This window comes from Xenopus laevis, chromosome 5S (assembly GCF_017654675.1).
Source record: "Xenopus laevis strain J_2021 chromosome 5S, Xenopus_laevis_v10.1, whole genome shotgun sequence".
In the NCBI taxonomy this organism is placed as follows: Eukaryota; Metazoa; Chordata; class Amphibia; order Anura; family Pipidae; genus Xenopus; species Xenopus laevis.
In genome coordinates this window covers 113058348-113083802 of record NC_054380.1, presented here as the reverse complement: position 1 = coordinate 113083802, position 25455 = coordinate 113058348, and the positions used below count along the sequence as shown (strand labels likewise).

The following is a 25455-nucleotide window of genomic DNA, read 5'->3' as shown; positions in this document are numbered from 1 at the left end:
CACCAGTTGACCAGATTTTATTCCACCTGTATGGTCAAATTGAACTGATCTGAATGTTTTGCTAATGATGACATCACACAGAGGCCAATACACCGTTGTCTGCCAGAAAAGAATGTGGTTATCTGCAAAAAAGATTTCCCACCTGTCCTGACAATATCTGAATGAGCCCCAGCCACAAACAGACTCCCAACTTAATCAAGAAGGGGCAAGTTTGCGGCCATACAGAATATACTGGAAGGCAGCAAAGAAGCTGTGTATCTGTAAGTGGGAATGCTCCAGCTCCTCTCTCCCCTCATGGTGTGGCCTATTTTGCGGCACCTCAAATTCACTCCATTAATATGAAATTTAAAGCAACAATAAGTAATAAAAATATAATGCAGTGTTGCCCTGCACTGGTAAAACTGCTGTGTTTGCTATATTTAACTATTTTTTGTGTAACCGTAACATAATAAATATCTGAATGAAAAGCATGAAACAGGAGGGTGATTTAGACAAGCGGTTTGCTGTGTCTTGAGATCTACTGATCACCAGCTAAAGGTCTACTGGTAGATCCCGGTCTACCTTTTTGGGCATCCCTGATCTAAACTATAGCCCAGTATGGTGGGATTCTGGTAGGGATAGACTGTTAGTCTGAGAGCCTCTTTGTATGGTTGTGTGATAGCTTCTCTACACATTGCCAGCTAATACCTCTTGCTTGTATTCTCCATTCGTGAATTCATGCATAATCTGGTTTTAAAGGAGAAGTAAACCCCTTATTTAAAAAAAAAAAAACCCTACCCTACCTAGACCCCCCTCCCACCTCCCCTCCTGCCTAACTGCCCCCGTCCCCCTTTTTGTGACTTTCGGCGCATGCGCAGTTGACAAAAACCCAAAGACTGCTCCAACTGCGCATGCGCCGATACGGAACTTACTTCCCAATGAAGACTGAAGAGAAGAAGAAGACTGCCGTGAACTCTGATGCTGTGAATCTGTACCAAGGGGTAAGTAAAAAGTTAGGGGCATTTGCCCAGGGGAAGCAGCTAGGCTGGGGGGGGGAGGAGGGAGGGGGTCTATGTAGGGTAGGGTTTTTTTAATAAGGGGTTTACTTCTCCTTTAAAGACATGGCTTAGTGAGACAGTGTATGGTGGGAATACAGATTTTCTAGTCTATGTTTTGCTGCTTCTTCCAAACTAAATCTCTAGTGGAAAGTTTCACTAGTCAATGCATATTCCGTGGTACATCCTCAAATCCATGCAAGCTGTATCATTCATATTTAAAAACTAAACATTTTACTTGGTACAAAAATATTCTGTTGCTTGTTATTAGCTAAGGCTTCAGTGCTGATGGTTTTAAGGCTGTGCCAGGAAGAGGCAAACTCTGGCATAATTAGAACTTCCAGTGCCCCACTTCCAGTGAAGATGGAGAGGGGCTTATGGGAATTTCTAGTTCTGCCAAAGTCTGCCATCCCTAGAACTAGGCAGCTATAATAAAGTGAGTAAAACCTCACCTCAGGTTTTTATATTGCTATTCCCTTATACCGTATAGAGCACCTATGTCTACTGGGACATTCCATTGACAGTCTGTTCAATAGTCTTAGTCATTTGTATACAATGTAAGCAAAAAAAAAGCTGTTCCCTAAAAACAATACATTATATAAAATAGAAGAGTAATGTACCAAGAAATATTCTAGAACAATCTCCCATGTTTGTTGTACGCTATTATGGCTTTGTATTCCAGTGTCAGTGCTTCTTTCTGGAAAAAGAATTGGGGCAAGGAATGGGGTATGAAGTTGTGCTGAGTGGTATCATGATGTATAAAGAAGTACAAAACAACTGGCCCATTCCAAACCATGGTTAGCCTCTCTCCGACGTCCCTGTCTCACAGTGGTTGGGGTGAGCAGGTTCAACATCCCTTTCATTGTGTTCCTCAGATTCCTTCTCTCCTTTTGCATCATTAGTATCATGGCTGGCTTGCTGCTGCTGAGAGTCAGGAGAGTCTGGGATGCCAAAGAACCAGGAACCGCCTACCTCAGCTGAGAATAAAAACAAAGCACAAAATTATTTTAAAGGAATTTGTAGGATCACTGTAGGACAATGGTGTACAGGTTTGTTGCAGTCTACAGTCTAAAGCTGGCCACAGACGCAAAGGTCCGATCGTACATTGATTTCCCATCTCCCGACCTGCCACTAACCATTCCGATCAAATAAAGTAGAAAAGAACAGATCAGCCGATGTTCTGCCCCTGACAGCAATCGTACGATAGTTATGTCTGACAAAAGCTAGTGACAGTCTCCTACTGAAAATCGTAAGATCGGCAATACATGCAGAGATATTATTGGCAGCCGACAGAAATCTTTTAACCTGTCAGATCGACCTAATGACCGATCTCCGCTGGACAAAAAATGCCGGGACTCTCCACACACGGTCCGAAAATCGTACGAATCCTCGATCCGTACGATCATATCTTTCTGTTTTATGGCCAGCTTAACCTTAGAATCACATAATCCTAACCATCTGAATTGTGTAATCCTGTGAAAATGCTTCCTTAAAGGGGAAGGAAACCTAGTGGCGCAAAAACCCTCCCCCCTCCCGTGTGTTGCCCACCCTCCCTCCTCCCCCCTGGCCTACCCGTCCCGCTGGGCAAATGCCCCTAACTTGTTACTTACCCTTCTGCGCAGGTCCAGTCCAGGGAGTTCACAGATGACATCTTCTTCCACGTGATCTTCTTCCTGCTGTGAACGGCGTTTTGGCGCATGCGCAGTAGGATCATTTCGCCGGTACGGATCTACTGCGCATGTGCCAAAAGTCACGATGTATGCGCCGGTCAAAGCAGGAAGAAGATCGCATGGAAGAAGATGTCGTCTGTGAACTCCCTGGACTGGACCTGCGCAGAAGGGTAAGTAACAAATTAGGGGCATTTGCCCAGCGGGACAGGTAGGCCAGGGGGGAGGAGGGAGGGTGGGCAACACACGGGAGGGGGAGGGGGGGAGGGTTTTTGCGCCATTAGGTTTCCATCCCCTTTAAAGTAGAATTCAACCAAACATGGTCTGGTGTTCCTCTATACTGTGACAGCCTGGTCTATGTATATTTATTACAGTGTCACATTTATAGCCCCCCCTCCACTAGTAAATCTAGTGAAGTTATCAAACAGCATCCATAATTCCATAATGATTATCAATTAGTAAGCAATGCCTCCTTATCAAGGTATGGGCTATAATACAAGCAGGACATTATAGACAAATAGCAGGGGACCTTTTTACCCATAAAGTGGATCACCGTACCAGAGGCCACCCCTTTAGACTAGAAGAAAAGAACTTTCATTTAAAGCAACGTAGGGGGTTCTTCACAGTGAGGACAGTGAGGTTGTTGAATGTGGTTTTGAGGGCTGATTCCCGCTGGGTTTCATTTGGAGGGGTTGGACTTTATGGGCCCAATTTAAATATGTAATAAAAGCCTTTGCTCCTTTGCATTAATACGATCCTAATGGGGTTATGTAATAAAAGGTGCAAAGTTTGCTCCAGGTCTAGTCACCCAGGGCCAGAACTAGGGGAAGGCAGAAGAGGCACCTGCCTAGGACAAATTGAGGGGGGGGAATGGTCTGCCTACCCCTAGTGTGGGCTTACTTGCCCCCACTGTGTCCCCTGCTTGTAATCCGCCCCATGCGCTACATCACTCACATCACTGCACAAATGAGGGAGGGGGTGAGGTGGCCGGCCTGGTTGCCTAGGGTGCCCGGTCGGCTTAGCCCACCACTGCTCATCTGTTCAAAAGTAAACATTTTATTGGTTGCTATGGTCACTGAAGCTGGGCAAAGTTGCACCTTTTATTACATATAGAAGTAAATGTTCTAAAAACTAATAAACCTTAACAGACAGTGTCAACCCTAACTATAAGTAGAAGCCAAATAAAGTGACTGACCCCTCTATACATTAATTTGTTCCGATTAATCGTTTATTTTGGATTTTATGTTTTTATTGAAGCAGATCCCTAGAAATAATTCTACAATAATCTACTGTTCCCCACAGTAGATTGTGACTGTTCAGTCACAATACTATTGAGAGAATGGGGAACTATCTGTGACTGTTGCACAAAAATACACTTACCAGGAGAAGCTGACAGACTGTCAGGATCCTCTGACTGCTGAAAGGCATCCAACTCAGTAACGTCCAGAGGGTCGGATAAATCCAGACAATCAATATTGACTTCCATTGATGACACACTGTCCAGAGGAGCTGCAGGCACAACAGAAATGAATGAATATACAAACGGTGTAACATTACAATACTCACAATTTTTAATAAAGTGAAACATAACAGAAAACTGTGTTTTTTTAGTTGGAGAACACTGTGAAACTACTGGGACAACTATAGTTTTTTTTGCACACACAGCAGAGAAGGCATTAGAGGGAACATTGGAGCAAAGGGAAGCAGCTCCTACCCATCACCTTTTCCAATCAGAAGCCTTCCCAGGGAGACTTCTGGTTAGAGGAACCCTCCAGTGTAGGAAACTATTCCCTGGGCCCAGTTGGATCTGTCACAAAGAATTGAAGCCTGTTTACTCCATATAAGCCTATAGGATAACAAAACCCAGGCTGAATAGTGCAGTGGGGTTAGCGCCACCATCTCTAACTGCTTGAAGTCCTCTCCCAGGTTCACTGGCACTGGTTACTGACCAGGAGCATGTGAAGTTGAAGTCAGGGCTGGATCAGATTCAACTGGTGATGATCCTGGTTATCAACTGTGGCCAGAGAACCTGGGAGAGAAAGTCTTTGTTGCCCTGCCTGTAACCCTGAATTACGGGACGATATTGGGATGGGTCAGTGGTGCAGTTCAGGAGACCTCTGGAGGGAAACCAGGTCATGGAAATGGGTTTTGTTCCCTTTATAAGCAAATAAAATATTCCAAAAGTACTTAGGAGACCACCTTTCAGGCGCATTTGCTTTACCATTAGGGGCATGTTTACTAACATTGGAGATAAATATCTGGAGAGATTTCTGGAGATGTTGCCCATAGCAACCAATCAGATCTTTGCTTTTGTTTTCTAACTTAAAGATGGCTGTTTAAATCTAATTGCTGATTGGTTGCCATGGGCAACATCTCCAGAAATCTCTCCAGATATTTATCTCCAATGTTAGTATTTCTGGACTACTTCTCGGCACTGATGCACAGAGTTGTGATATTTTTATATTTTACCCCTGGAGTGAGATACAGTATCTTTCTTTATGCAGTCATTCTCCCGACGTGGCAAAAAATATACCTCATAGAGATAAAAAAAACGGAGCTGTACGTGACTCTAAATTCATTCACATACACCAAATTGGGACTTTCCAAACAGTCAGTTGTGAGTTAGCTAGCTACTAGCTTTGCTCTACAAATATCTGCATAAAGGAAGTGGCCCAACGGAACAGTTCCCCCCACCTACACCCACTTGGATTCAACCACAGAAAGAAATCCACCTATGAGAAACAAGGACAAGCACATTCGTCTGTAGTGAGGGGCTGGGTGAAATGAAACCACCACCACCATCATCATCATCATTTATTTATATAGCGCCATCAAGTTACACAGTGCTTTACCTTAGTTTATAACAAATGGCGGTTTACTAACTAAAGGTTAGGATACAATTGAGTCATCAGGATTATAGAAACAATTTTTGATACAGCAATGACAGATTAATTAAGGTTCATTGAATAAGCTTCTTTACACAGGGGGATCTTTAATAGGGATGCACCGAATCCAGGATTAGTTTTGGGATTCGGCCATCCTGAATTTATGTCACAAAACAAGGAAGTAAAAAATGTTTTCCCCTTCCTGCCCCTAATTTGCATACGCAAATTAGGCTTTGGTTCAGTATAAATAGTGGATTCTGTGCATCCCTAGTCTTTAAGGAGCATTTGAAAGTTTGGAAAGAAACTTATTATTAGGGATGCACCGAATCCAGGATTCGGTTCGGGATTCGGCCAGGATTCTGCCTTTTTCAGCAGGATCTGGATTCAAACCGAATCCGAATTTTCATATGCAAATTAGGGGGCGGAGAGGGAAAATCGCATGACTTTTTGGCACAAAAAAAATGTCAGTAAAAAATGTTTTCCCCTTCCCACCACTTATTTGCATATGCAAATTATGATTCGGTTTGGTCGAATCCTTCGTGAAGGATTCGGGGGTTCGGCCGAATCCAAAATAGAGGATTCGGTGCATCCCTGCTTATTAGTAATAGTTTTAATAGTAGAAATAGTATTGAAAAGGCACCCACTATTATTATACAGCTTCTGTAGACTTTCTAAAATTTTAAACTCTTAGCCTTCTTCTATTTTCCTTCCAGATTCTGGTTCTATTTTTTAACTGTGCTCCTGTCCACCGACTAGCAGTATTCTTCTGGATAGCTTATAATAAACACACAACCACATCAGCTGTAAACCTGTCCTTATTTACAGTCTACCACAATAAGTTTAACTTTCCCTATAATTTAGAACATGTAACAATAGCTGACTGAATAAAGGACAGTGTCCTCATTTTAGACTGCTAAATAGCTTCTTAATTATTCTTTTTATACCTAGTGGAGTAGCCTATAGCAAGCCCCTCCTTGCCATGGGACAGTCAGGAAGACTCAGTAAAGGACCCTGGCTGCCAGAACAAATATATATACATATACACCATTGGGAACTGCCATATTGCTTTCTGCTTATGTTTTCCTTAAGCTTCACCTTGGCAATGCAGATTATAAGAAGAGTGGCCTTACATTCTTATGGGTATGATGGGAATGTAGGAGTAATATTACATCACTGCAGTAAAGAGAGTGAATAAATCAGCAGAGTTGCTAAGTGTAATGTGATTGTGTGTTTATTAGGGACGGCATTCCCTCCTCCATGTGCAGCCAGGCGAGGGCTCCCATTTCTTTGCTGTATGATGTAATGTCAGGCACCTGCATCATGTTAAGGGCACGGACAGTTCTGGGAAACAAGTCTGCAAGCGTAAACAGGGATTATGCTTCATTTAAAGGGGTTAAGACTAAGTTAATCTCACAATTGCTGTGCAGAAACTGATATTGTGTGACCATGTGTGACTGTGCTTCTATGTATTTGTGATATTGCAATCATTCATTGTGAGACCAGGAACTTCATTGCTGTTATATGTTTTACTTATCTCTTTATTCAGCCCCTCCCCCAGTCAGCCCCATCAGGTTGTTGTGGCAATTTGACTATAGTAGCAACCCGATAATAAGTCCAAACTGGACATGCCATTGGGGGCTGCCATATAACTTGTGTTTCCCATAAGCAGAAATCCTGCCCCCAAGAGTGGGCTTAAATTCCTATAAATTTCTATAAATTTGGTGAGACTGTACAATCAATGTGCTAAACTGAGATTGTGGGATTTGTAGTTCACAATGCAGGCCATGCAACTGGGCCCCACCCCTCCATCTTTGTGGTGGATTCGCATTCGTGCAAACGGCGCGGCGGGCCTGATGGGGTGTTGGCCCTGGTGCGATTGCACCCCCAGTAGTTCCGCCATTGGTTTGATGGTTTGGGGAAGTAAGCAGTAACCAGGGCAGGCAGCAATAATCTGCTATCAGTCCGTTTGGGTTTTGTGAGTCATGATTTATGCTGGTGGTGGGAGGTTTCAGAAAATTCCATCTTACTGGGACCAGCATGGAAACATACTGAGCAGGGTCACGTGATTCTGTAGTTAAGGGGTTGATGACAACAGAAGGTCATGGGAAGAAAATAGGTGTCAGCTTGGAAAATATAAAAGAATACTGGCAGATAGAGTAAAGGATGTAAATCTGAGACAGATATCTGCAGATCTGCTCTCTTGCCAAAGCACAGTTCCCATCACCACCTAGATGCAGAGTGCAACCTGTTATCTATCTGCTCAAATAATTCCCATTCACCATCTCTAGAAAAGTCCAATTTCTGAATTCACTCAGTTTGCTTGATTACTGCAACCTACTCCTCGCAGGTATTCCAACAAGTCACCATTCACTACTCCGATCTGTTCTATTTATTTATTGTGAAAATGTTTTATTTGATTTTCATATTAAAAAAGTAATAACATTATGACAGCAAATATTATGCAGATGAAAGATCTGTTCTAAATGCTGCTGCTAGACTCATTCATCTATCTCACTGCTCAATATCAGCTGCTCCCCTATGTATATCCCTTCACTGGCTCCCAATCTCCTCTAGAATCAAATTCAAGGCCCTTAAAGGAGAAGGAAAGGTTAAAACTAAGTAAGCTTATCAGAAAGGTCCACCTAAATATACCAGTAAACCCTCAAAGTATTGCTGCTCTGAGTCGTCTGTCTAAAGAAACACAGCATTTCTTTCCTTCTATTGTGTACACATGGGCTTCTGTATCAGACTTTCTGTTTTTAGCTTAAACCTCCTTGCCCTGGGCGTGAGCATGCTCAGTTTTCTCCTCTTCCCCCCCCCCCCCCCCCTTCTCTGCTGTAATTTGAGCCCAGAGCTATAAGTAAGCAGGGAGAGACTCAGGCAGGAAGTGATGTCGCACCAAGATAATACTGCAGCTCCTATCCTAAACAAACACAGAGCTTCTAGAGCTTTTTACTCAGTTGTGGTAAAACATTCTACAGAATAAATATAGCATTCTAGTTTGCACTATTGCAGCTAATCTATTGGCAATAAAATGCCTCCATAGCTTTCCTTCTCCTTTAACAATGAAGCCCCTTGCTATAGCTCATCTCTGATCTTCAAATACTCTCCTTCACGCAACCTTCGCTTTGCTTCTGACATTCGCCTCTCTTCTCCTCTCATCAGTTCAGCCCATTCTCATCTACAAGACTTCTCTCGGGCCTCTGCTTGTCTCTGGAACTCTCTGCCTCCAGCTGTCTTGCTGTCTCCTTCTTTCCAAACTTTCAAACGCCCCTTAAAGACCCATCTATTTAGGGAAGCTTATTCAATGTACCTTATCATTGCCATATTATAAATCACAAATTTGTTTCTAAAATCCTTATGTCTCAATTGTACCCTAACCTTTAATTGTAAACTCTTGTATTTCAAATTTTTATTGGATGTTTCACAATAAACAGCAAGAAGACATGGCAGCTACTTTCCTGAAGACTCGAAATCATATAACAAGTGTGCAAGTTCAAAAAGAACTTGAATATGAATTTAAAAATAATTTTTATTAGAATAAACAACAACATGTTTCTATTCAGTTATTGTAAACTCTTGCTAGTAGGGCCCTCTAATCCTATTGTACTCTGTAAACCCTTGTTTTTTTTCACCATTTGTTCTCTGTCCATTATAAACTAAGGTAAAGCACTGTGTAACTTGTCGGCTCTATATAAATAAATGATGATAAAGTTCTTTTGCTGGAATTCTTTTCCATTTATTCACCTCAAAGTGGGAGAATCAGGTTAATGGACAGTCCCCCAAGAAAGAAATGATAAAGTTAGTATATATATTGCATTAATGCCAATGAAGTGGTGGGGGTCCCCCAGGAAACACAATAGTAAGGAAATATTGATATAGTGGGTGCAGGGAGTTTAGGCCAACTCATTACTTCGGCTAGTAGGTCCACTGAAGTCTCTCGTTATCCTACTGCCCCTAAGTGACCCAATAAACTGCACTAACAATAATGGATTTCTGGTAGTGTAGCTGGAGGGTCACAAACTGCAGGCAGTGTCGGACTGGGATGCCAGAGGCCCACCAGAAAACCTTAGACCGCAGGCAGGGTCAGACTGGGCCGGAGGGGGATACCAGGAAAAAACCCGGGGGGGCCCCCGGATCTCGCGGGCCCCACCAGCCCAGATCCGCACCCTGCACGTCTCCTTCTTCAGAATCGGCATTGCATACACACAGGGCGTCGCGTCGTTGTGAGGCAGGCCCACAGGCTGAAGGGGGGCCTTGATGCAGCAGCCCCGGTGGGCCCCGGGCCCCCCAGTCCGACCCTGACTGCGGGCCAACTTTCCAAACTATTACTCTTCCTCTCCTCACTCAACCTCCTTATTCTCCTCAACCTCTTTATATCCAGTGTCGGACTGGCCCACCCGGATACCAGGAAAACTCCCGGTGGGCCAAGGTGTCAGTGGGCCCTCCTGCTTCTAACCTTTGGCCTGTTTCATGATCATTCTCTATTTCTTTATGGGAATAAAGAGGCTTGATAATGGAAGAATAGCGTATAGTATGTAGAGAAAAGAGACTAGGAGAATAAAGAGGTTGAGTGAGGAGAAGGAGGTATAATAGTTTGGAAAGTGGGCCCTCAACCTAAGGTTTTCTGGTGGGCCCCTGGTATCCCAGTCCGACACTGTTTATATCTACTTATATTCTTCCATTATTACACATTATTACACATTTTCCCATAAAGAAATAGGGAATGACCATAAAATAGGCTAAATGGTTAGAAGCAAGAGGCCCACTGACACCTGGGCCCATCGGGAGTTTTCCTGGTATCCCAATGGGCCAGTCCAACACTGACTGCAGGCCACTAGCCTGTGACTCAGATATTCCCAAAAACAAGCTTTTCCGTTAAACAAAAGAATAGTTGAGCACATTATGTAAACAGACGTCACTTTGTAGCATGTACAGACCCATCTCCGGCACCTTAATAATAACAGAGCAGTATAAGGGCTCCCTGTAACGCCTGCCGGCAGCTTCAGGCTCACTATCAGAATTAGAGCTCAGCAAACACTGACACACACATGTAATCCAGAGAGGGAGAATGCTGTGGGCTATGAACAGCTTTGCTGCCCTCCAGGACATCCTCTCCCCTCAGATTGGGGCTCAAGCCTTCCTGCATCACTAGGGGCCGCAACATTTCTAACTCCAGTCCTGTTAAATCGGAATGTTTGATTGCACTGCATGGCCTGTGCATGACCCAACTCATTGTGATAATATCGCATCGAGCGTTTTGGGTGTGTTTTCAAAGGAACAGTAACATCAAAAAATTAAAGTGTTTTAAAGCAATGAAAATATAATGTACTGTTGCTCTGCACTTGTGCAACTGATGTATTTGCTTCAGAAACACTACTCAAATTTATATAAACGAACTGCTGTTTAGCATAAGGGCAGCCATTCAAAGCTGAAAAAGGAAAAAGAGGCACAGGATACCCAGCAGATGACAGATAAGATCTGCAGTATACAATGGGATTCTTCAGAACGTATCTGTTATCTACTGTGTATCCTGTGCTTTATCTGTTATCTAATATGTATCCTGTGCTTGAATGGCTGCCCCCCATGGCTACACTATAGATAATTTATGTAAAACAACACACCAGTTTTACCAGTACAAGGCAACATTACATTATATTGTCATTCCTTTAAAACACTTCCATTTTTTAGTGTTACTGTTCCTTCAACTTGCATTCTCATGTATTTTATCTGCAGTTAACACTTCCTATCACACCACCAGTCAAGTTTTGCCAATTTGGTGACATGTTCCAAAACTGTCCTTGCCCATGCAGTAAGTACATGAGCCATTTCCCACCACCTTATTGCCCGAGAATTACTCACGTCGCCAGCCCTCGTTCAGAAATGGGCAAGAGGGGTAGTAGAGGTTTTCATCATGTTGGAGAACATCTTCAAAGAACTTCTGGCGCTCCCGCAAAAGCTGTGTGGTGGAGACCTGGGAACGCACCATAGGGTGACCCTAAATGAACAGTAGACAGTTGGTACCCCGGGCACAAAAAGACAAGGGAATCACGCACCTAGTGAGAAATCAAGCACACTGTGTAGCAAGCTACTCATTGACAGTGTTGGACTGGGACACCAGGTGCCCACCAAAGACCCATAGACCAGGGGCCCTCTTCTCCCAGTCTCTATTCTTTACATACTATAATCTATTATTCCATCTATTTAGCCTCTTTGTTCTCAAAGAAATAGGAAATGGCCATGAAATATGCCAAGGGCCCCCTGATACCTGGAGTTTTCCTGGTATCCTGGTGGGCCAGTCTGACACTGCTCATTGATGCCTATGGGCTAATTGTCTGGCTGGCAGTACCTCTAATCATGGGTGAATATCACAGTCAGCATCCTCCAGCTGTTGCTGAACTACCCCTCACCTCACTGGAAGTCGGAGCTTTACAGAAAATAAAGGGCCACAGACTAAAGGTGGCCATACACGGAGAGATCCGCTCGTTTGGCGATGTCGCCAAACGAGCGGACCTCTCTCCGATATGCCCACCTTGAGGTGGGCAATATCGGGCTGATCCGATCGTGGGCCCTAGGGCCCAACGATCGGATCCTAACGAATGGGAACGGGCGGTCGGATCGCGGGACCGCATCAACGAACAGATGCAGCCGCGATCCGACGGGATTTTTAATCCGATCCGATCGAGAGTCGGCCAGATCTCGATCGGGGAAGCCGTCGGGGGCCCCCATACACGGGCCAATAACCTGCCAACTCGGTCTGTCGGCAGCTTTTATCGGCCCGTGTATGGCCACCTTAAGCAAAGCACCCTTTAACAGTGATAGGGGGGTACCATAAGGTGTGGTAAACTAGGAGTTAATCAAAGTATCCAGCTTTCTTCTGTAATACTGTTCCCCCAATAACTCCAGAGCTGGTACCTGTGACCTCTACAGCAGTGAGAATAGTGAATAGAGGGAGTGTTGCCAGGGAGGGGCAGATAGTGGAAAACTGAGTATAATAACTGGGGCAGGAGTGGGGAAGGTGGTGGCTATACTGAATACTGCTTGTAAGAACCAGGGAAGGCATTCCAGCCAGTACTTACCTGCGACCTAGTTGTAGTCATGTCCAGGCCGGTTGGGAGTCTCAGAGCGATTCTTTGTCGGGACTGATCCAACTGCGCTGGGAGGGGAAGGAGGGACAGTCACAGGGAATTACTCATCAGTGGACGCGCCCGTGAGCCCCGCCCCCTCACTGATCGCTAATCTTATGGTGGGACCCTGCTGTCTGTCTGGCTTCTCCGGGCGTTTTTGCGCTGTTTCCATTATGCTGCGCTTTTCTTCGCCAGGGTTCCATTCATGAACTGATGAGCACTGTTAATTAACCCACTGGGTGTTTGCTGCTCTCAGCTACTCCCCAAATTAAAGAAAATGACTAGACTGTGTGGGAAACAAGAAGACGCCCCATTTACACAACATCTTAGTGCTTCTTGCTACTGAGTCTCCAGCTGGAGCGTTTTGCCAATGGCAGCAGTGAGGGCCGTCAGACTCGATCATTACAGGACAAAAATATATGACTGCGAAATGGGGCATCGTTTTTGTAAAAGTGATTTAGTGACAGCAGTTTGTCCCTTTCTGGTTCTCACTCCTGAAAGAGTCTAGAATTCAAGACTAGTAATCAGATGGCTGTCAGAAACAGAATTGCAAACTGTCAGCCACCAGAACCCCTTTCTAAAGCAAATACATCCACAGATAACATGAAAACCAGTGAAAATGTAGTAAATACGTGCAGGTACATAGAGGTGCAAGTACACAGAGGTGCACATACATAGAGGTGCAGATCCATAGGGGTGCACATACATAGAGGTGCAGATACATAGGGGTACAGATACATAGGGGTGCAGATACATAGGGGTACAGATACATAGGGGTGCAGATACATAGGGGTACAGATACATAGGGGTGCAGATACATAGGGGTACAGATACATAGGAGTGCAGATACATAGAGGTGCAGATACATAGGGGTGCAGTTACATAGAGGTGCAGATACATAGGGTTGCAGATACATAGGGCTGCAGACACATAGGGGTGCAGAAGATACATAGGGTTGCAGATACATAGGGGTGCAGATACATAGGGGTGCAGAAGATACATAGGGGTGCAGGTACATAGGGGAACAGATTCATAGCAGCACAGATACAAAGGGCACAGAACAGATACTAGGAGTGCAAATACATAGGGGTGCAGATACATAGGGGTGCAGATACATAGAGGTGCACATACATAACGGTGCAGACACATAGGGGTGCAGATACATAGGGGTGCAGATACATAGGGGTGCAGGTATATAGAGGTGCAGATACATTATGGTGCAGATACATAGGGGTACAGATACATAGAGGTGCAGATACATAGGGGTGCAGATACATAGAGATGCAGGTACATACAGGTGCAGATACATAGGGGTGCAGATACATAGAGGTGCAGGTACATAGGGGTGCAGATACATAGGGGTGCAGAAGATACATAGGGGTGCAGGTACATAGGGGAACAGATTCATAGCAGCACAGATACAAAGGGCACAGAACAGATACTAGGAGTGCAAATACATAGGGGGATAGATACATAGAGGGGACAGATATATAAAATATGCCTTGACTGAGTTTTTTTTACCTTCCCTTTATGGACACAGAGTTGAGTGATATGCTATAAAGATAAGAAGGATATGGGTAGTAGAAATTAAAGTTAATGCTGAGGATTATGATGGGCCTGTATGGGAGGAAATAGCTAGATATTTTGGAGACAGGGAGCTAATTGTTGAGTGGGTTAAGTACAATGATCTAATGAAGGGCTGGTGTAGGATTAACACAGGGATCCTGGGCCACAAGATTACACAGATTAGGATCAGATAAACAGGGGAGGAATAGACAGTATATTACATAGAACTAACCAGATCAGCCAAATCAGATTTATCCAATCATCGGCCCTTTATGCAAATGATCTAATCACAAGGAATCCATGCAGACCTATTAGCCACAGATAGGGTTGCCAACTTTTCTGGAAAAAAAATACCGGCCTTCCTATATATTTATATTTTTTCACTATAAATAACATTGGGCTCAACCATCATTTTTACAGGACAGGCCGGTAAAATACCGGCCAGGTGGCAACCTTAGTCACAGATCAAATCCAAGGCAGCCTCCAGAAATCATCTGGGCTCCCGCTGTGGCAGGGTCTTTGACAGAAAGCCCATAACCTTTGACAACTGCCTAATCTGATCCTCGCCAAATGCTGTCCTCAGATAAAGGTATAGGCCAGGCTGCCTAAACAAGGAATACTGACGGAGGAAGGCATTGCTGAGAGCCCATACACAAGTCCATAAGCGCAGCCAACCAATACCATTTTGTATGGTCCCTGCATTTTGTCCACTTCGGTCCCTTAAACTCCCTATCTGAGTCTGACAAGTCACATCTTCTGAGTTGCTCAGTTCTAGTAAATTGCAATGCATGGAGCAAAAGACATACATATAGCAGAAGGACAAATGTTTATACTATAACTTCTGTTAGCATGTCCTTTCCAGTATTGGCCAAAATAACCTATCAGCTGTTAAAAAGTCCTGACCTTGTGTGTGCGACTTATCTGACACATTTGGTGGCCTGTGCCACTGTGCTGCTTGCCATAGCTGTGCCTTTCTCCTTGCTCCAAATCCTTGCAGCCAGCACACTGCCTTTAGTAAAATCATGGTGACACTAAGTTTCCATAAAGAAATAGCACTCAGTTTGGGTGGTGCAAATTGGAAAGCTATGAAATCTGGTTGCACAGTGCATGTGCTCCATGCTTTCTTCCTTCCTGATATGAAAATATTTAGCTTTCTCAACTATTGGAATAACATCCTTTCTTGGGACTTTGATCCTTGCTTATCATCAACTCTCCCTCTTCTTGTGACTCGTTTCCTGTCTGACTCAAGCGTGGACACAATGAGCTATAGGATTGCCAGTGAGATTTATTTTATTAAGACCTTCCTACACAGCCACATAGTCAAAAGCTACAATTAAAATATTGTAAGAGGTCCTGCATGCTATATGTATATATGTTCCAACTGTACACTGTCTCCCAGCAGCTGGTGCTACACTATGAACTGACAGTTGGCTTTTCACCCCTGTAGCCTATACATACATTAATTCAAGACACTGACCACTGATTTTTCTTGCCTGCTTTCACCTCATATGCAGTGTTTCAGGACACTGTTAGTGATTAAATGCAGTTTACAATGCCAGCTAAATAATCCCTTGCTGCCCTGTGCTCCTGGAGAACCTGCACTTTGTATCAAGCCCTCACACTGAGATTCAGGGAGAATGTAAATGTAAATATATATTTTCTTTTTCTGGATGTTCTTGGAGATACGGCCAAATGACTGATACACTGATACTCAGTACTCACTTTATGACGTAAGGTGGGATTCTGACCAAAGTTTGGACAGTGAAGTAGGGCTTGAACTGAAAAAAGTTAAACAAGCACTTTCCTAAGGGCAACTGAAGGATCTGCCTTGACAACTTCATAGGTTCATACAATAGACGTCTATCTCAGCAGAAGTGATGTACGGGTTGACCCAAAACCAGTGATGATGCACAGATTTACTGCCAGTTGGGCGGGTTCGGGTTGAAATTTGCTGCTGCTCCCAAAGATTCCCTGTCATTTAAAAGGGTTGTTCACCTTCCAACACTTTTTTTTTAGTTCGGTTGGTTTCAGATAAATCACCAGAAATAAAGACTTTCATATACTTTCTATTTTCTACGTGTGACCTTTTTTCTAAGACTGAAGTGTAAAGTGTCATTTCTCACCAGGGCCGCCATCAGAAATCGCAGGGCCCCATACGACAAAATTTCCTGGGCCCCCTGGGCTGTGCCCACCAAAAGCCCCACCTACAGGTCTGCCCTCCCCACCCCACAGGTCCACCCCCACCACACAGTAAAAAAAAAAACATTGGTGGCTAGGGTTCTCACATGTTAATAAAAAAATAAAAAAATATTGGTGGTCAGGGCCCCCTCATTGACAAAAACACTTGTGGTCAGGGCCCCCCCCATTAAAAAAAATTGGTGGCCAGGGCCCCCCCACATTTTAAGAAAATTGGTGGCCAGGGCCCCGCTTAAACATCCATGTAAAAAAACTTGCCCCCCCAAAACAATTTGGTGCCCAGGGCCCCACCACACAACAGGGACCACAAAGGGTTACCTTTAGGGGGGCCCTGCCATGTTACACTTACTTCAACCAACTACAGAAGGGAGGAGGGGAGCACAGGTGGCTGCATCTTCTTCCAGTGACAGCATTTTCTTCCCTTATTGGTCACAGAATTTGAAGTCCTGGTAAAGCTGCATGGTGATTGGATGAGCTGGAGGAGAAGTTCAAACCTCAGCTATCCAATCCCTGAGCAGCTCAACCGGGACTTAAACTCAGTGACTAATAAGGAGAAGTTTTGGACAGAAGATACCTCCCCTTGTGCTCCCGCCCTGCCTTCCCGAAGTCAGCGGCTCTCAAAAAGCAGGGGGGCCTGTCTAATCAAGTAAGTGCAACGTGGCCGGGCCCCCCTTACCCTCGGGGCCCCCTACAACTCTCCCCCCGTCCCCCCCCTGATGGCTGCCCTGTTTCTCACATTCTAAAGCAGCTCTGGGAAGGGGGGTGGTCGTGACCCTGTAAACTGTTCAGAATTGATACATTTACATTTGATTTTTTTTTACATTTTACAATTGATACATGATACATTTATTTGATACTTTTCTTATCTTTGTCCCTGCTGAACAGAATCCCAGAATTTCATTACAGGCAGCTGTTAGAATTGATACAATAGTTGCTAATACTCCAGAGATGCTGTTGAGAAATGTATCAACTAATTGTAATTAGTGTTGCAAATTACAGCCAGACTGAAACACCAGAGACATGAACATTAATATTTTAACTTAACTGTCATATTGTAATATTCATCAACGCAGCCACAAGCCCCCTTGCAACTACAACAACACTTGAATTCTATGGAAAAAACGGCTTTATTGGAAAAATGGTCAATGTACACAAGATAGTTCACTGTTCACTGCAACTGTGATTGTAAATGACTCCTATGATGCTGACACTGGTCCTCTTTACCTTCTCCCTTCTCTAGAGAAAATGCAATCCAGCACACCAAAGTACAGAAAATAATGCTTTTTCTGCCGCAAGTAAGCAACGTCTTAGACTTACCACCAGCCATTTGTTAGTTTCTGATTGCAAGGGGGTATATAAGAAATACCATAATTGGTATTTCTGGGGAGGGGGGGGGCAGGGACTTGTGATCGGTGCCCTTACCATTTAGCCTGGCATTTTACATTGTGTTGGTTTCTTATATTTTCTTATGGTTTCTTATTATGGTTTCTTATATTGGTATATTGGTATCTATCTATCTATCTATCTATCTATCTATCTATCTATCTATCTATCTATCTATCTATCTATCTATCTATCTCTCTCTCTCTCTCTCTCTCTCTCTCTCTCTGTCTGTCTGTCTGTCTGTCTGTCTATCATCTATCTATTGATCTATCATCTATCCATCCATCCTTTCATTATCTATCTATCTATCTATCTATCTATCTATCTATCTATCTATCTATCTATCTATCTATCTATCTATCTATCTATCTATCTTTCTTTCTATCTATCTATCTATCTATCTATCTATCTATCTATCTATCTATCTATCTATCTATCTATCTATCTATCTATCTATCTATCTGTCATCTATCTGTCTGTCTATCGGTCTGTCTATCATCTATCTATTGATCTATCATCTATCCATCCTTTCACTATCTATCTATCTATCTATCTATCTATCTATCTATCTATCTATCTATCTATCTATCTATCTATCTATCTATCTACTCTGTCGGTTATCTATCTTTTATGGTAGTAGTAATACACTGTTGACCCTGATGATTGCTGTGTGGATAGAAATGTTGCTATTATGGTTATATGTTTTCGGTACCTTTAGACGAAGATATCATGCTATTATATTTAAGTGGGGCACTTGTAGCTTTTTGACATTTTGGGAATCCACCAAGTCTTAAAACTTTGAAGTACTTATATCTGTGACACCTAGGCCTTATTTTTAGCCTTTACTTTCCTGCTGTGTTTTGATTCCTTTATTGCTTTGTGTATATCTTGCTGCTATGTGTGCCATCAGCACTTTTCCAAGGAAGCAATGGCCTATTATGCACAGAAAGAATTTATTGCTGCTCAGTACTGGATAACCATACATGGAAAACAGAAAATACCAGACCCTTTTTTTGCAAGTACCCTCCTTTATAAGGGAAGTAACAGTTTCTCTTTATATGAAAATGTCTGCCAGACTTGTGTCACACACAGTATAAATCAGGAATGTCATGCTTGTGGCTTATGAACTACAACTCCCAAAACCCCTGTGGGTGACGAGGCTGATGGCATTTGTTTAAATGAAATACTTACTCTTCGTAGCTGTGTATAGTATGTTAAGTGATCATACCCGAGCATTCAGAGCACAATGTTTTTTAGTGCCATGGTTCGGTCCAAAAGTGCAAATAAAATTCCTCCTATGTTGCACCGAATGTTCAAGCAATATAATTTTCAATATATTAATCAAGTTACTGCATTAGTTTGGCGCCATACCCTAATTAACACAGGACAGTTCCCCTTCCAACATTTTGCACTGGAATCCCTTCTAAAAAAAAGCAGTGCACATAGTGTAAAAGTGTACCTTGCAGTGTATATATAGGGTTTAATACTCAAGTTTACTTTTTTGTGTTTGTTGTACATCTTTATATAGATGGATCATCATCAGTCTGGCTCCCATCATTCCATATAGCACCCTGTGTAGTGGCACATGCCAAAGGCTGGCAAAGTTGATACATTCCTATATAATACAGTTTTTTTTAAAAAAACAATACATTCTCAGTTAAACATCTGTGAGCATTTAAACGCATATTTACTATATATGGGTACTGGGTGTGCATATATGTGTACAATGTAGATGGGCTTTCTGCAAATGGGTCACACTGATTACATAAGTGCCTTGAATCACCTGAACAATGTGACTGTGAGAGCTAAGCAGGCAATATGACTGATCTCTAACTGATAGAACGAGAAAAACTCTGGCACTCGAGGCAAGTGAAATGCAGGGTTTCCCCTTGCTTTTATTTCTTGTGCAGACGTGCAACGTTTCGGGGTGACCCCCTTTATCAAGCATGCTTGATAAAGGGGGTCACCCCGAAACGTTGCACGTCTGCACAAGAAATAAAAGCAAGGGGAAACCCTGCATTTCACTTGCCTCGAGTGCCAGAGTTTTTCTCGTTCTACTACATATTGGGGGTTGCCGTACCTTCACCCTGCGCACCAGGCGTTCTCTGTGAAGTTATTTGAGTGTGCTCTGCTTCATCTTGTTTCTGTTAACTGATCTCTAACTGATCCCAGCCTGCTTTCTACAGAATTACCGACGATCCTTTGAGTTCCAGAAGCATGCACAGTTAAGGTCAGGTCCACATTAGCTTCAACTGCGCATGCTCCTGGTTCGAGATCGCTGGGAAAATGACATAAAGCTGCCCAAGATGGTGGCTGCCAATTCCTGCTGTGCTATTATTTTTTTTAACCCAATGTAAGGTCTATTTTCATAGCTCCTGGGTGCGCTTATTCTGTTCTTGATCCTTGATTGTTCCTGACAACTTCTACTTTGCTGCCTGTACCGACCTTTGCCTGTTTACGGACCACTCTGCAGATTCTGATTTTGTACTGTGTATTGTTGATTCTGACTCCAGCCTGTGACTAGGGTTGCCACCTTTTAATAAAAGTTCCACCGGACGGTGGAGGGGGCGGGAAAAAAAGGGCAGGTCGCAGTGCCGTAACTAGAGGGGGGCAGGCCCTGGTACGTGACGCGCAGCCGGGCCCCGCCCCCTCCATACACGCCGGATTTCAGTGGCGAGCGGGCTGCCGGGGGGCCCTGAAGGGGTGCGAGCGGACCAGGGCCCGCACCCCTTCAGGGCTCCCCCGGTAGTTCCGCCACTGGCGGGTCGTGACGTCAAAGGGGACGGGTCGTGATGTCAAAAAGGGACGGGGTCACGGAGCGGATTGGTGACATCAAAGGGGGCGGAGCCTCAGTGCACAATTGGCAAGAAGCCGGCAAAAAAGATGAGTTGCGGGCAGGCCACGGGCTTTTGTTAGGTGTATTACAAATTTACCGGCAGCTACATTGCCGGTAAATTTGTAATACCGGCCCCGGCTTTGGCAGGTGTTTTACTAGGCCAGTAAAATACCAGCCGGGTGGCAGCCCTACCAGTGACCCCGATTATGCCTCGGCCTGCCGATATTGTACTGTATTGCCCAATTGGTTCTGACCTAGCCTGACCATCGACTACACTTCTGGTTCCCCGTTCTTCTATTAAATGTTCGGTTTCCTAGCTTGCCCAGAACTCTCTCCTTGGTCCACTCACATTAAGACCTGGCGGCATCTGAGTAGCAGAGGGCTCCTCCTGAAGCCAAAGACAGCTGCTATAGGCAGAAGTGTGAGCCAAGACCGGGTCCTTGGCGTTAGTTGTGGTTTTGGGATACCCTACTTTACAGTGGCATTGTGGTCTCTGCGCTAGGCGGCAGCAGCCCCAGGATCGCAGAGTGGAGGACAGGTGGAAGAGTTACCTTGAGCTTTACTTCATTTTAAAAATGTTGGGAGAAAATGTTGTTAAAAAGTTATTTTTTTCTTCTCCATTTTTGTCGCTTTAATGGTGTATTCACAAAAATGTCAGTAGACTGCTTGCTTTCACTAAAAAATTAACCTAAAAAATGCTTCCTCCACTTTTGTGAATTCCCCCCTTAAGAGTTGCTTCTAATAAAGCTCAGAAAGTAAATGCAGTAGGACTGAATTTAAGAAATATATTACATTTCAAACTTATTTTTGATATCTGTTAATCAGCTTTACTAAATAGTCAAAATGCCTCGGGGGACTTTGACCAGATCCTAACATGGGCCAGTGCAGATGTCCTTGCCCAATAGGATTTTCAGACTGGTCAGATATCTGTCTGGAAGGCTGTTGGAAGGGTCCTATACAGGGGCCCATAAACTGCCAACAGGTTTATAGCAACCCCTTAAAGGACCAGTAACATCAAAAAATTAAAAGAAAAAATTGTTTGTATATAAGGAAAAAAACCCACCAAGACATATTTAACTTTAAAATCGCAAATTTTTTATTAAGAAATAACTTACCGAAACTCCACTTGCGTTCCTCTTCAGAAAAGGCGACAGGACGATGATCCATCGTGCGGTGCTCGTTTTCTCCTCCCTGCCTTCTATAGGAGATATCCAGGGAGGAGAAATCGAGCGCCGCACGATGGATCGTCGCCCTGACGCCTTTTCTGAAGAGGAGCGCAAGCTGAGTTTCGGTAAATTATTTCTTAATAAAGACTTACCGATACTCCGCTTGCGCTCCTCTTCAGAAAAGGCAACAGGAAGATGATCCATTGGGCGGTGCTCGATTTCTCCTCCCTGCCTTCTATAGGATATATCCAGGGAGGAGAAATCGAGCGCCACACAATGGATCGTCGCCCTGACGCCATTTCTGAAGAGGAGCGCAAGCGGAGTTTCGGTAAGTTATTTCTTAATAAAGACTTTGTGATTTTAAAGTTATATACTGTATGTCTTGGTGTTTTTTTTCGTTATATACAAACAAATTGTTAAAAAATAAATTTTGGTGTTACTGGTCCTTTAATGGCTAACTCAACCTTAAGCTGGCCATAGAGGTAAAGCAACGTTTCATACGTCAGCATGACTTTTGTACGATTGCTGCCTGTCAATTCATGGCCAGAACGTCTGATTTGTTCCTTTTACTACTTTAATTCATCTGAATGGTTAGTGGTAGATCAGAAGATTGCTACAGACGATCGTTCGATAAGGATAAATCTGCATGTCTATGTCCAACTTAACTTCCCTTTATTCCCTGAGCAACAGCATGCCGTAATTATGATGCAATCTAACCCACGAGATCCTGAACCTTGTGATTTTGAACACTTCAGTACAGTTAGACCGCAACTAACCACAGTAAAGCACACTAGTGGTAGGATTAGGAAACAAGGCAGCTAATAACACAGTAAGCAGCAAGGAATGCTAGTGAAATTGCTTCCCTTTACAGCGGTGTTACTGTGCTACAACTGACCCTGCAGAGGTAGGGGGAACAAAGGAATAAGGGCGCATTGCCATTTCAACCGGTCAGACCATCTGCAATCCTACAGGATCAGAGGATTTTCTTCCGCATACTGTACCTACCTGGTATACATACCACCAGCATGGTCTGCAGTATATGGTCAAAATTAGCCAGTTTGCCTGACAAATCTGATCATGTTTACCCATCTTAATTTAGGGTTTTGACTGCTGTGCAAATATTGGTGGCTCAATAAAAAGGTTTTGCTGTGGGATGCAGTTTATGTGTAAGCAGCACCCAGGTTATGATTGTTTTCAGCAAATACATGTGGGCTCTCAAATGAGGGGTACTCTGGTCAGGGACTTTATGGCAGGGGATTAGGGATATTTTTTTAATTTGGATCGCCATACTTTATGTCAACAAAAACATCATTTAAACCTTAAAGGGATTCACCTCTAGGTTAACTTTTAATATGTTATAAAATGGCCAATTCTAATAAACGTTTCAATTGGTCTTCATTATTTTTTATTGTTTTTAAATTATTTTCCTTTTTCCAGTTTTCAAATGAGGGTCACTGACCCCATGTAAAACATATGCTCTCTAAGGCTACACATTTTTTGTTATTGTTACTTTTTATTACTCATCTTTGTAATCAGGCCTCTCCTATTCGTATTCCAATCTCTCTTTCAAATCAGAGCATGGTTGCTAGGGTAATTTGGACCCTAGCCACCAGATTGCTGAATCCAATATGGATTGATTATATTGTAGTTGTAATCAAGTAGAAGGTACTTTTTTATTATAACAGATAAAAATTAAATAATTACAAACATTTTTAATTATTTTATCAAAGTGGAGTCTATGGGAGACGGTCTTGCCGTAATTTGGAGCTTTGGCACATTCTAGGTCTCAGCTACATCACTTAAGGGGGCCATACCAGTAATGTAACTAAGTGGGGGTGGGCCGTGTAGCCGCCCCGCACCCCGTGCCGATTTTCTTTGCGGCTGCTGCCGACTACATCTGGGCGTGATCTGCAGGGTGTGGGCCCTGCTCCAAAACCCCAACATAGGGTGTGGACCAATGGCATTGGAGATGAGGCAGTGATGTTGGGGTGGGCATGATGACATCAGAGGCGGTGCCGGTCAGTATTATTGCATCACTTACATGCAACTGGCTGGATTACTGTTCAGTTCTCTCAATGTTTTCTACCGGACAGAAAGTTTTGAACGGACAGTCCTGAAAAACTTAGACGTCCAGTTTAAAACCACAGAGGTGGCAACCTTATCTATATCCTGCCTGATAAATAAGCCCAATCCTTTAATAATTATAGTATGGGATCTATTATACAGAAATAGAGTTATCCAGAAAGCTCTGATATACAAAAATGCTAATCTAGAAAAACTAATTTCTTATTCTTGATTGATTGGACTTTGGTCTTTTTTCAACCCATCTCAACTATGTAACTCTGATTTGCATTGCTTCTGTAATAATAAGAAATTAACTGCTCTTAATAATAACTAATAGGGATGCACGAATCCACTATTTTGGATTTGGCTGAACCCCCGAATCCTTTGTGAAAGATTTGGCCAAATGCCGAACCAAATCCTAATTTGCATATGCAAATTAGGGGTGGAAAGGGGAAAACATTTTTTACTTCCTTGTTTTGTTACAAAAAGTCACGCAATTTCCCTCCCCGACACTAATTTGCATATGCAAATTAGGATTTGGTTTCGGTTCGGCCGGGCAGAAGGATTGGCCGAATCCAAATCCTGCTGAAAAATCCTGGATTCGGTGCATCCCTAATAACTAAGCCATGTTGCAGTGAGTATCTTACTTAGTATTTAAATGTTTAATTTTTTTAGTGGCCTGATTATTGTTGAGGAAAACCACACAGAAAGTTAAGAGTGAAACAGGCCTTAGAAAAACCAAACTGTTCGAGTTAAAATCAAACAGGTGGCAACTAGGTTTGCCACCTTTTCTGGAAAAAAAATACCTGCCTTCCTATATATTTATCTTTTTTCCCTATTAAAGGAGGCATATAGGATAAATGAAAAAACCCTAATTTTGTAGGCAATTGTGAGTTATATATGGTGTTGCTTTTACATGGTGCTAAAAATCAATATTATCTTTAAAAATAGCCCCTTTATTGGAGCTTCCTATAGATGTTCTCTGGTCCCTGTCTGTGTTTCAAATGAGGGGTGGGCGTGTCCTAACAAGGCCTGCCAGAAGCACAGTAGGAGGGAGACAACCAATCACAGCCCTGCAGTCACACATGAACAGACAGGCTTCAGTTTCCTATCAGGTCCTGCTAGCTGCTGATTGGTTCCTGTCCTACAGTGCAGTGAGCTGAGGGCTCCCCTGCACAGCCTGGGAATTCAGGGAGCAGGAAGTGGAATAGAAGGGAGAAATTATTAGGGGTTTTGCAGAAATATTCAATAAATCAGTCTGAAACACTACTTTTTTAAGTCTTCTATATCTAAATGAGTATAACGTACTGGTACATTCTTATTTTTTACGCTGAATGTCTCCTTTAATAATTTTTGGATCAACCATCATTTTGACCAGCCATCCTAACTGGGAGCAATATTGAAGGGGTTCATGTTGCTCAGAGCCACTGGTGTGGTATAGGCATGTCTGACCAGCTCTAGTCATTGTGGGCCTTGAGGTGCTGCTGGGCCTCAAAATAATATGCTGGGCCTGTAAAATCTACACTTCAAT

General features: G+C 43.3%; 1 protein-coding gene across 1 annotated transcript; it reads right to left on the bottom strand.

The window, feature by feature from the left end:
• Positions 1-1008: 1008 nt before the first annotated feature.
• Positions 1009-12816, bottom strand: LOC108718156 (dysbindin domain-containing protein 2). Its single transcript, XM_018265812.2, has 4 exons — positions 12666-12816; positions 11449-11584; positions 4082-4210; positions 1009-2011 (listed from the first exon to the last, which is right to left on the bottom strand). The coding sequence occupies exons 1-4, from the start codon at positions 12684-12686 to the stop codon at positions 1833-1835; spliced, it is 465 nt and encodes a 154-aa protein (XP_018121301.1). The 5' UTR covers positions 12687-12816; the 3' UTR covers positions 1009-1832.
• Positions 12817-25455: the final 12639 nt, after the last annotated feature.

Bases quoted from the DNA above. Each gene is read 5' to 3' on its own strand.
- LOC108718156 (XM_018265812.2), bottom strand. From the start codon at position 12,686: ATGACTACAACTAGGTCGCAG. The intron at 4,211-11,448 runs GTGAGTAATTCT...TTGTGCCTGCAG, and splicing joins TCTGAACGAGGGCTGGCGAC to CTCCTCTGGACAGTGTGTCA. The intron at 2,012-4,081 runs GTAAGTGTATTT...TTTTATTCTCAG, and splicing joins CAGTCTGTCAGCTTCTCCTG to CTGAGGTAGGCGGTTCCTGG.